This window comes from Pelophylax lessonae, assembly GCF_965119305.1.
Source record: "Pelophylax lessonae genome assembly, chromosome: 2".
Lineage (NCBI taxonomy): Eukaryota > Metazoa > Chordata > Amphibia > Anura > Ranidae > Pelophylax > Pelophylax lessonae.
In genome coordinates this window covers 509,776,978-509,790,197 of record NC_138769.1, presented here as the reverse complement: position 1 = coordinate 509,790,197, position 13,220 = coordinate 509,776,978, and the positions used below count along the sequence as shown (strand labels likewise).

The following is a 13,220-nucleotide window of genomic DNA, read 5'->3' as shown; positions in this document are numbered from 1 at the left end:
GCAGATTCTTGAGTGAAATCCACACTAATTCATAGCAAGAATACACATGTGCATCTGGCCACTGCCCCCCCCCCCCCCCCCAAATCCACCTTACAGTGTTTTCACAGACACTCCAAACAAGCGATTCTCAGTCTTGAAAACGCTTCAATTTCTCATATATACTTTAGCTGAGATAAAAACAGTTTATGATCCAAGGATCTTTCATTTTTCTTGTAGTCAAAATGCTATGCATTTCAACATGACTCACAATTAATTTTAATAAACATCACTTTTGGGTAAATTCTGTTTTACCTGAATGGTTTGGCATGCATGGCTGCCATTGTTGGTAAGAATAGCCGAAATGGCTTGAAGGGTTTTTCCGGTTTCTCCCCATGCTACCACCAGACTGAATAGGCAGGAACAGGAAAGTGCAGTTAGTGACTGGCCAGTGGTGTCATTGGCTCCTGTACTACGAACAGTGATTTCCAGAATAAGTTGAAGAAGAGATTCTGTGAACAAAAAACAACATCACAAATAAGAAATGCAGCAGCTATCTCTATCATTTTTAGACAAACCTCAAATTCAAAATGGCACACAACAAATAGAATGCAAAAGGCAGAACCCAGTAATAACTAGCCAGAAAAAAATTGTTTAAAAGCAGACTTTTTTTTTTTTTTTTTTAAGTGAAGATTTGAGGTCATAAGTATATATAACAAGGATAAACTGGCTTCCACTCACCCAACGAATAAAATTCAAAGTGCTAACAATAGTTTACAAAGCCATCCCCAACTCTGCCCCCAGCTACATCACTAACCTGATCTCAAAATATAAAACCAAGCCGCTCTCTTCGGTCCTCCCAAGACCTCCTGCTCTCTAGCTCTCGTCACCTCTTCCCATGCCTGCCTCCAGGATTTCTCCAGAGCTTCTCCCATTCTTTGGAATTCCCTACCCCAATCTGTCCAACTGTCCCCTAATCTATCCATCTTTAGACGATCCCTGAAACCCTTCTCTTTAAAGAAGCCTATCTGGCTACTAAATAACACTGTTTCACTTGCTCCATCAGCTCATCCCCCACAGCTTTTACCTTTTGTATCAATTGACCCTCCCTTTTAGATTGTAAGCTCTAACGAGCAGGGCCCTCTGATTCCTTTTGTTCCAAATTGTAGTGCAACTAATGTCTACCTTCATTTTGTTAAGCGCTGCGCAAACTGTTGGTGCTATATAAATCCTGTATAATAATAATAAACGTGGTTAAAAAACACACTTAAAATATGCTGTTTGCTTTGAATTTCTCATGAGAAGCTGTAATGTACTTCTGGCCTGTTGCATTGCCTTACAACCTTGTTCTTGTAGCTAGATATCTGCAGTGTAAAGTCACTGAACGAAGATCCTGCCTGTTCCTGCGCTTGATAATTGCATTTCTCACCAGAACTGAAGTGTCTTCCCAAGCACTGCAGTGCCAGTTGTTGGAAAGTAATTACTGTGCTACTTATTGTTTTTCTAAGCCTGCTGGAGAAGGTGTTGTACCCAAGGCTCAGCAGAACAACTCGAGCCTTTATTTTGTGAAGCATGTGGAGGCAAATCTGACATAAGGAAGCAAAGGCCTATGCCTCTAGATGGTGGGCACTACATTAGCAACAAACGAGCTTCAGGGGCTTAAAATCAGCACTAGTTTCAAGTTGTTCCTTGTTTTAGAGGAAAAATTCCACAGTACAAGGCCTGTATACAGTAACTCCCCTACTCCTTCGTATGTCCAACAAAGATCAGTGCTAACAGACAAAGGCTGCGAGCACTGATCAGTGTGTTTTGGTGGGGACCCCTGTCAAGACACAATCGCGAAGATGAGGAAATTATTGCACCAACATTTGTGTTGTGGTTTTTTATTTTTTTGTTATTATTATTCAGCCTGCTGGGTTGGAAAGAAAAAAAAAAAAAAAACTGTGCAAACATGCTCGCATCTTTGAAAGCTCACAACTCAAAAAGGTTCATATGTAGTGGACTTACTCTATGTCTGCATAGCCCCCAACTGTCCCCGATTTCGAGGGGACTGTCACTTATTCGGAACACAGTCCCTCTTGTCACTTTTCACCTCATTTGTCCCTCATTTTGGTCTGATCTATATAGTTGCATATAAAATGCACTACTTCTCAAAAAGGGATTTCCCAGTTATAAACCTTTCATCCAATTTCTAAATTGCTGCATTTGTAAATCACAAAAGCCAGTATAAAAGAATAGTAGTAAAAAAATGCACTTGTGGGATGAACTTATTTTTTTTGCACAATTCTCCTTTAGGAGGGGCACGTAGTAGGGTGTGTCGTAGGCCTACGTACTTTTGCGAATAAGCGTCCCTCATTGCAATCTCAGAAGGTTCAGAGGTATGTGTCTGGACCGCAGTAAAGTAGACTATGCCGCACACAAAATCCCCACTAATCCCTACAAAAATGGGATTTTTGACTCCATTAATCTGATGTTCATTGACTGACACAGCTCCTGATCTTCTTACCCATTGGATTATACTGCCCCCTACAGGAGTAGGACAGTAGACAGAAAAAAGTCTGGCTATGCCTATGGGCAGTCCCAGAGGGTATACTCCCTCTCTCTGCTATAGGTACTCCGTTTTGTTACAAGCAGTGTCAGAGAAAATACAACTCCACAGGGGGGTGGGTGCTGCGTCCGCCAATGATCAAAGAAATGGATTTTACGGTAAATCAAAAATCCCATTTTCTCTCTTTCGTTCATTGACGGACACAGCTCCTGATCTTTTTAACCATTGGGACCTCCCAAAGCAGTGTTTAGCAGGAGGGATGAGAAGAGCGAAAAGGAAAATTCCCAAGGCCAACTATAGCCAACCAGGTAAATAGCAGCTCAACCAAAACTGGAGCTCACCTAAAAAAAAAAAAAACAAACAAAAAAAAACAAACAACAAAACACCCTAAAAGAGGACCAGGTCCTCCAAAAGGGCAGCCTGAAAAACCTTGCAGCCAAAAGGAAGAATCTGCAGACGCCAACACATCCACTTTATAGAACTTTGTGAAAGTGTGCACTGGCGACCAGGTGGCCACCTTGCAAACCTGTGTCACCGACACCTCATGATGGAAGGCCCAAGAGGCACTGAGCACCCGAGTAGAGTGCGCCTTGACAGGGAAAGGAGGAACTTGACCCTTGATGAAATAGGCCTGAATCCCAGTCTGTCTGATTAGTCTGGAAAAGGTCGCAGAGGAAGTGGACAACCATTTCCGTAGCCCATCCACTAGCACAAATAGTGAGTCTGACTTCCTAAAAGACTCCGTAGCTGCCAGGTACACCCTAATTGCCCGGACCACATCCAAGGCATGAAAAGCAATTTCCCTCTGATGTTTTGGCCTGGGCCACAGGGAAGGCAACACAATGTCTTCATTCAAATGAAAATCAGTGACAACCTTTGCAAGGAACGATGGACAGGGGTGAAGAACCACCTTTTCTCTGAACCCCCAAGGTGAAAAGACAGACTAAAGCCGCCAATTCAGACACCAAAAAGGCCACCTCCTGAGACAGTGTAAGCAGGGGAATCTCCCGAAGGGTTCTTAAAGGAGGCTTCTGGAGGACAGAGCACCAAATTGAGGCCCCAAGGCAGCAACAGAGACCGCACTGGAGGAGCGTGCCAACTACCTGAAGAAAAGTATGCATTAGGGAGTGTGTGGCCAAGGGCCATTGAAAGAAAACCGCCAAGGCTGATAACTGACCCTTGATGGTACTCAAGGCCAGTTTCTGCTCAACCACCGAGGGAGGTCAAGATCCGAGCCACCTAAAAATAGGGAGGATGAACCCCAAAAGACTCACACCACGTGACACATGTCTTCCACGTAGGACGACAGATCTTCCTAGAAGTAGATTTCCTAGCTTTTAACAACATTGGAATCACTGATTCAGACAAACCACTATGCTTTAGCACCTGGCTTTCAACAGCCAAGCTGTAAAAAGCCAGCGACTGTAAAGCAAGATGGAAGATTGGCCCTTGGGACAGCAGGTCCTCCCTGAGAGGAAGCTTTTAAGGAACGTCGGCGACAGCGGCACCAGAATGGCATACTAAGCCCACTGAAGGACCACTGCTGAAACAGAGCTTAGCAACTGGGGAGCCCCATCCAAAGAGGCATCACAGATAAATTGCAGCCCCTGGACTAACTGGTCAGACAGCTAAACAAGGGGGAGGGGGGGCTGCTCCCCCTCCAGGTCAAGGTGTAAAAGCTTAGCCCACTCGGTCAGAGTTTGCGACACAAAGGCAATAGTGAATACCGGCCTCAGTGCCGCACCAGCCACAGTGTACATATTGCGGGCCACAGCCTCCGCCTTCCCGTCAGCCTGGTCCTTAAAGGTCGGAGACTCTTCAACCGGAATCGTTGTTCAATCTGGAAACTGAAGAGTCAACCACCAGTGGAACAGTCCACTTTTTAAGAAGGGACTTCTCATAGGAGAACTGCATAGCAAATCGCTTAGTGACCACAAGGGGAGGTTCAGGTCGTTCCCACACTTCATCAACAATTCTGTCAAAATAGGAGGGGAAAGGAAACACTTTGCCGCTCTAGATGGCTTAGGAGTGCCAAAAGGAACCAAGACCTCCGTCACAGCTTCAGCTGTGTCCTCCATTTTTAAGGACTCACGCACAGATACAATCAGTGGTCCACCAGTGCCTTCTCCTGCACTGCTAAAGGAGTGGAGGAATCATTCTCACTATCTGAGAACTCAGGGAGTGACTCACATCCGCCAAATCAGATTCAGGATCTGAGGAGACAGATGAAGCAGCGGAAGATGGAGGGGCGCTTTTTGCTAGCCCGTCGCCCAAAAACAACCTCCACCCGGGACACAAATGACTCAAGGACCATAGTCAGTGCATCAATGGATGGTTTGCCCTGGGGACTTTTTATGAGGCACCACACTTATTAAAACAGAGTACAATAACTTATCATATAATATAAAAGCTTTTATTGAACAAGTAACAGAAAATGTATTGTCCAGTATGACTTTATAGACTGATCAATAAAAGCAATAATAGAATCCCAATATAGGCATACACATAAAGACCATGATGAGAACTGCATCTATTGCACTCTACGCGTTTCACAAAGTCAAATTTTCTTCCTCAGGAGTGGATGCACATCATGCATCTATAAAGTAAAATAGTAGTACAAGTAATTTAGATCATACTTTCCTGTAACTCTGTATATTTAGGTGGAAGACACCTGTGCCCGTTTTTTTTTTTTATCTGCATCTTCATCTCCTATGTGTTATATCATGTGGGATTACTAATGTTATCATATATTTACATGTCATTGTATAATTTCCCATTTGGATACATCCTAGATCATTGTGGTCTGTCTGGCCGCTATATCCTGGGAGCCGCAATGAGCCTTGAGCCCCGCCTCCTCCCATCGCGCCCATTGGCGCCATGTTCCCGCGCTTGGCGTGTGGCGTCTGCCATTTATACTGCTGGCACTGCACGCCAGCGTGTTGGTTTACACATCCGCTGCCATAGTGGGGAGACCGCCAACTGCTCATGCACCCGGCGGTCACGCCGGTTTCTTGTATTGCTTTTATTGATCAGTCTATAATGTCATATTGGACAATACATTTTCTGTTACTTGTTCAATAAAAGCTTTTATATTATTGTACTCTGTTTTAATAAGTGTGGTGCCTTATATAAAGTCCCCTAAACAAATATAGCCACTTTATATAGACACAATCTCCTCTCCATTGAAATGGGGGGTTGTCGGCAAGCTGGAATGCTGGGACTCGGGCCGAGACCCGGTCATATGCGACATCGCAGGCAAGCCCCCGTCCGGTGGGGCTATGTCGCGGGTGACCTAGCGCAGAGCTGAGGTTTGCGTGCGCTTGCTGGCCAGACTGGGCTGACCACTGGATCTAGATTATCCAGCCTGACGCCCAGTCCGCCAGTTGATTGCAGATCTCACAGGAAAAAAACAGCCTATCTAAAAAGAAAAAAAAAATTGCCAGGAACAGAGATCCCAGCAAGGAACTAGGTCCTTACTCCTTACTAGGCAGAAAAAAAAAAAATTTAGCCAGACTTTCTGCCTAGTGTCCTACTCTTGTAGGGGGCAGTATAACCCAATGGTCAAGAAGACCAGGAGCTGTGTCCATCAATGAACAAAAGAGAAACCTCCATTAGCCTGGTAATTTAAGCTCAAAATATTTACCAAAAAAACAAAAATTAGACAACTGTATCCCCAATATGATTAAATACAGGACAACAGAATCTCTGCTATTTTGCCTTCAGTAGTGAACTTTTTTCACCACTAAAAATGCAGTTGACCTAGACCAGTGATGGCGAACTTATGGCACGAGTGCCACTGCTGGCACGCAGAGCCCTCTTCCTGGGCAGGCGAGCTATAGTTTTCTGAGCAGTTCCGGGCACACAAAAGCTCCACACACTTCACTGAGAGGAAATAGCGCCCAGTGTCCATGCACTGTCCCGGCACTGCCCTTCCTCCTCCAGATCATTCACAGCACTTTGACTCAGAGCACAACTCTTTGGCAAAATGCTTTGGAACCAAATAAGACTGGCAGGAAGGGCAGCCAATCACCTCCCCCAGCCGTGGAATGAACAGCCAATCAACTAGGCGGCCAATCACCTCCCTCGTTTAGGGAATGAACAGCCAATCGACTAGAGGGCGGAGGAGAAGTGGCCCGAAGGTTGCCGAATGCAGCTGCTTCAATCCATAGGGGAGAAAGCCCAGAGATGATTTCAGAGCTGATGGTAATGAGCTGCGCCATGTGACCGTGTTCTGTGCTATGGGCGTTTGCCATGGATGTGTAGGCAGAAGGAGCATGATGGACTACATGAGTGTCACTGCACCACTGCCGTACAACAGCAGAGGGGGTGGTGAGCTGCAGAGGGGGGAGCAGATGTGTGATGAAGAGGAAAGTGTGCCATTAGCTGTATGGAGGGTGGGATGCATGGTGAGGAGGTGTGCTATGAGTTACATGACGATGTGTAATGTGCAGCTCACTGATGTGAAGGGGCCGGACAACAGAGTTGTGAGCTGAAGGGCAATACATATTATGTACTAGAAATTTACAGTGTGATGGAGTTGTGCGATGTGCTGCATGGCGATGGATGTTGGCACTTTGAAATATATAAGTTGGTTTTGTGTCACAGTCTGGGCACTCGGGCTCAAAAAGGTTCGCCATCACTGACCTAGATCCTCTGTAGTGCATGTGTAGCAGCGAGTCTCTCAAACAAAAAACATTACCGCCCGGTGTTTTGTTTCCTAGCATTAAATCCCCATGACAACTGAAATATAACTTAAGGCAAGACTTTTTTTTGTTAGTTTTGGATGGAGTGGAGAGGCATTAGAACACCTGCCAGTTTTTATTGCTGTCTGCGCTCCCATTAGGGTGATTCACCCTATTTGTCCTGTTTACCATTATCATTGAAAAGTAAAAAAAAAAAAATCCCACATTTTGGGTTGTCCCCTGAAAATATAGGAGAAACCTTCCAATGGAGATGCTAGTTCTGGTGACCTGGGGGGCCCAAATGAATTCCCTCAATTTTCAGGGATTTCCACTTACCTACTGTTTTGGGTTATGGGACAGGAAGCTAATTGAAATTTCCACGAAGGAAAACGGATGGAAAAATAAAAAATAAATCGTACAGGGATTATTAACCCTCCCTTACGCTATACAAAATGAAGAAAAAAAAAAAAAGGAAGGTTTTGCCTATTCTTTAAAGAAGAACAACCAAAAATGGTTTGGCTGTACTTCTCCTTTGGATCACGGTTTTTCTCCGACAGCAGGCTGAAGCCTTCGGACGTCACAGACAGTCCAGACTAGGGCAAGATTGCAATATGGTGGGGATCCACACATGAGAACTGGAGGGGCAGAGCAGACAAAAGTGACAGACACCGGTCACAATGGTGACTGACCATCAACAGCTCTCTGCTCATGGAACAGAGAACTGAGTGATCAGTGTTTGATCGCTCAGATTTCAGCCTAAGACGCAGTGGGGAACAGGTGGCTCATCGGACCAATGCTGCACCCACCTAGGTAAGTAAGATTTCTTAAAAAAAAAAAAAAAAGCCAAACTTCTCTTTTAAGGCTAGATTCAAGAGGGTCCAACTTGCAGGTATAGTAGCCCATTCATTATTAGGGAGCTGTGTATGCCATAATGAACCCTGTCTGTATTGTGCTGGCAGATCTCTATATCAGAAGTAAACTAGATTTGAACACGGTCTTCCCTATTTAAAGTATTAAAGATTCCGAAGCTGGCCTTCTGCATTGTCTATTAATGAGAGAACTCAACCTGTCCTTAGCCTATGCCTATTGGGACAGACACACTTTAAAATGGTTCAGAAATGCTTGTAGATGGCCATGAGACCTTCTCTTAAGATCAAACATCTAAAAAGGTGAAAGGTATGCTGTGTGAATGGGAACACAAACCTTGAGGGTTTTCTCAAATTTGACTGCAAATCCCGATCATGAGCAGATGTGGTGCAAATCTGTCAATGCATACACACAGATGCAGCTGGGTTCTTACAGAGACTGTGGAATCTGTGCGCATCAACAGGAATCCACCCGTTTGAGCGCAGATGTGCAGCAGGGCATAAATACCAGGCAGAGTCCTGCTGTTAATCTGTACACACTGAATCTTTTGATGGGTCTACGTCCTCAAGAAAAACATTGTTTCCTCCCAGAATGCCATGTGGCAATCGCAAGAGGCACTGGAGAACCTATGCAATTTTTGCCTGCTCAAGGGATGCTCGGCGCGACATGCACGGACTTTAGGGCTGAAACAACTAATCGACTAAATCGATAATCACAATCGTTGTCAACGATTGTCATTATCGATTAGTTGCTCCGTCGATTAGTTGTGCTGCATTCTTGACTTTCCCCAACTGTCAGCGAGCTCCGTCTCCTCCGTGAAGCTGCAGTGTACACTCACTGTCTCTCTCACAGCTTGGCACTTCCGTGACCTCCCCCCTCCCTCCTCCTTTCCTCTCTGCCTTCTTGCTGAGTCAGTGAGGGAGTGAGTCATATCGAGGTGAGGGAGAAGCAGCAAAACGTGAGTGCCGAGTTTAGTGTTACTGTGTCCATTCAATGCAATGCAGCCCGCCAAAAAACAGAATAAAAGCTTATCCAGATAAAAGAGTTAATATTCCTTATAAAGTGCAATATTAGAATAGAAAAATAAGTGATTAAAAACGTCCATATAACACATATAGGTGGTCTTTCTATGCTCCCTATTTCATATCTATGGCTGACATGGACGTTTTTATTCACCTATTTTTCTATTATAATATTGCACCTTATAAGGAATATTAACTCTTATCTAGATAAGCATTTATTATATTATTTACAGTATATAGCAGCTTAATTAAAAAAAAAAAAAAAAAAAAAGTTTTGGTATAAGTGCCGGTTCACATTTGTGCGGTTTGCGAGATTGCATGTAATTCGGAGCGCACTGCTCCTAAATGACATGCGATCTCATGTGCGGATGAGAGTTCAGCCATACATGAGGCTTTTTTTTGAGCCGCCTCAGAATCGGATCGCACAGTGGTAAGTGGTTCACATTTGTGCGAGCCGATTCTGTGCGAACTTGCAGATCGCACTGCAATATGCGATCGCAACTGGGGGTGTCGTTAACTTTTAATTTGCACCGCCTGCGTATCGCATATGGCAGTGTGAACTGCCAGATGTGCGGATGCGATGGCCTTAGTGCCGGTTCACATTTGTGCGATGCGGGAATGCTGCGAATATGCAGCGTGTTCCCGCATCGCATCTGCACATCTGGCAGTTCACACTGCCATATGCGATACGCAGGGAGTGTCAATTAAAAGTTAACGACACCCCCAATATGCGATTGCATATTGCAGTGCGATCTGCAAGTTCGCACAGAATCAGATCGCACAAGTGTGAACCACTGTGCGATCTGATTCTGAGGCGGCTCAAAAAAAGCCTCATGTGCGAGTTTGCTGTGGTTGCGCTGCAAATTCAGCCATACAAAGTGTATGGCTGAACTTGCATTCGCACATGAGATCGCATGTAATTTAGGAGCAGTGCACTCCGAATTACATGCGATCTCGCAAACTGCACAAGTGTGGACCGGCACTAACACTCTGTCTGTTCATTATTATTTTAAATAAATGAAAAAAAAAAAAAAAAAAAGGCATATTGAGGTTTATGATTTTATCCGATCGAAAAAATAATCGGCAACTAATCGATTATTAAAATAATCGTTAGTTGCAGCCCTAACGGACTTCATATAATATAATGAAGTCAATGCAAGTCGCCTCCAGGTCGCCCCAAAGTAGTACAGGACCCTTTTTCTAAGTCGGAGCGACTTGTGTCGCTCCTATTAGAACGGGTCCTGTGCTAATCAATGGCAGGCGACCTGGACCCTAAGTCTTCAGTGTTTTGTTATACTGTCCATATGTATGGAATGAGAATGCACTATATAGAGCTAAGAGCACTCTGGTTTGTGTTTAGCCTTACCCAACACTTCTGGGGGTTCTGACTGAAGTCCCTCTGGCTGCTGACCCTGTAGTATATTGAGGAGGGCTTGCAAGCTCCTCAAACACAGTGATGGGTGGGAAAATCGTGTCTCCTTTATCAGCTCAAACACTTCACATAAACCAATTTCAATTATCTGAGGAGAAAGCAAAAGAGGAACAAACATATTCATTAAAATATTTGTATTACGAGTGTGTAGCCTAACATAAGAGGACCGCCAAGTTCATAGACATTGTACTGAATTTCATGCTTTTATCAGATTTGCTTTACAGGTCATTCAGTTTCTTTTCACTGCATTTATACTAACAAAATTGCAGACACCGTTTTATCCACTGCAAATAAAAAATAAAATAAATAAAAAAAAAAATACACATAACCAAAAAGGAGCTCATTGTAATGGATTAAAAAAAAAAAAAAGTCTGTGCAGAATGAAGGCAGACTTAATCTGAAGTGTAGAGTAGATGAGGGCAGAAAGGAAAAATTTCTCATGCATTATATATGTCTAAACAGCAAAACAAGGTAAAATTGGGGATATGCAAAGTTACTGGATTGCTTAGTACATGCATAAGTGACAAGACATATGGAATAAGCTCAATATTGGACATGACCTTGAAGTTTCTAATGGCTCTAACTACTTATGTAAGAGGACTGCTTCATTTATCAGTGTTGCCTCACTAAAAAGTGAGTAAAACTGCAGTTCTAGGCACCGCCGGTGACGTCACCTAACCAGGAAGTTAGAGAGCTTTTGTCCAGAGCACAGCCGCTGAGCCAAACTTCTTAAGGGCAAAGTATACATGTTTTTATCTGTTGTGTTCAGTATGAGGGGCATTTTAAGCTTTTTAAGAACACTGACAATATTTAAGAGAAAAAGCATTATAAAATGGTTTTACTTTTCTTCTAAGCTCCTGCTGTGGGGAATAGGAGCATCATACAGGGAATATGTATTGCTTTCGAAAAAAATTGCAAAAGACATGGATAAATAGGAGAATTCAGAGGAGAAAAGGTGACACATGACTATCAGGATATTGCAGGAAGTGATTTGCCCCTTAAAGGAGAGCTTAGTGTGGCGGATCACGCAGGGAATCACGCATATGAAAACAAAAGTGATTGTGGAGCACAAAACACTACCACAAGAATACTTTGATTTAAGTTGGACTTCATCTCTATGTTCATTTTAAAAATATTCCATTCCACTAAAAGCACATGGTGGTGCTTCTTATGGAAGTTGTATACATTTTTTAGAATTTCCAGAACGTAGGCCAAATACACACACACACACACACACACTCACTATACTGCACCTATATATTTATATTAACTCTTAGAGATAGAAATAATCTGTTTTTGGCATAAACTTTTCAAAGTAGTAGTAGTTGCGCTGTAATGAGGTTGTAAAACCTTAAGAGATAAAGTTCACCTTAAGGCTTCATGTACATGGGACGTTTGAAAACCTCTCCTAAACGCTGGAACTTGACAGCTAGTAACGCACGGTTAAATTTGTCCGTTGTGCTGAGTTTACATGCCGCGTTTAGCAGCATTTGTATTTAGCAGCCTTTTTACATTGTAAAATGGTCAGAAATGTTTGTAAACGCGAGTTACCGCGTTTACTCGCTGATACAAGCATTTGGCGTTTTAAATGCCAATAAACTTCTGTCTGAACATATTTTTTCACTTTAAATACCCCTAAACGACTTTAAACGTCTCAGTGTACATGGACAGATAAGATAACCGAGGAGAGTTCAGGGGCTGCTGAAAAAAAAAAAAAAAAAACGCCCAACTGCTCCTAAACATCCGTTTATCAGCAGCAGTGTACATGAGGCCTTGGTGAACTTGTTCTTTTATAAACCTTAGTGCAGCCTGCCTTAGTAAATACCGTATTTATCAGCATATAACATGCACTTTTTCTTCCTAAAAATGGAGGCTGCAATGGTGGACACTGCGCTGGCGAGGCTGCAATGGTGGACACTGCGCTGGCGAGGCTGCAATGGTGGACACTGCGCTGGCGAGGCTGCAATGGTGGACACTGCGCTGGCGAGGCTGCAATGGTGGACACTGCGCTGGCGAGGCTGCAATGGTGGACACTGCGCTGGCGAGGCTGCAATGGTGGACACTGCGCTGGCGAGGCTGCAATGGTGGACACTGCGCTGGCGAGGCTGCAATGGTGGACACTGCGCTGGCGAGGCTGCAATGGTGGACACTGCGCTGGCGAGGCTGCATTCGTGGGCACTGGTGAGACTGCATTTGATTAAAAAAAATGTTCTGAGTTCAAAGCTGTTTATTTTAAATTTCAGCTTTTTTCCTGAAAGATCTCTCCTAACATTTAGGAACGTGTTATACGCCGATAAATACGGTATTTACCTTCCTCCCCACTCCAGCTATCTATACTGTGAGGTCCTGTCAAGTGTTGGCCCAGCTTTTCTTGCAAAAACACTGCCAAAAGGCTACTCCTTAGTGTGCTGAAGCCAAAAACAGCTCGTCCTTAAAAAAAAAAAAAAAGGGGGCTGCAACACACGTGCACACTAAGAAAAAGGAGTAAACTCTTGAAGACGACAGCAGCTGGCCATTTGCATGGGCCATAACGCCCGAGGCCTGTAGAGGGGCTTCTGATTATAAGGCAATGTGATTGACAGAACAGTGCCAACATCAATAGCCAGTCATACCTGCTTCAGTTTGTTGGTAGTAGACCATCAGTTGTTAGGGACAGCTTGGTCACAGTTGTGGGGGGTCCCAATAAAGCTTGT

The 13,220-nt window shown here is 44.0% G+C and overlaps 1 protein-coding gene across 1 annotated transcript in view; it reads right to left on the bottom strand.

Moving 5' to 3' along the window:
* MYCBP2 (MYC binding protein 2) overlaps window positions 1-13,220 on the bottom strand; it is a 553,924-nt gene that overhangs the window by 433,024 nt on the left and 107,680 nt on the right. The window contains 2 exon segments of the mRNA XM_082246610.1: window positions 292-488; window positions 10,462-10,615. Of these exon segments, the coding sequence (XP_082102736.1) occupies window positions 292-488; window positions 10,462-10,615 (351 nt within the window).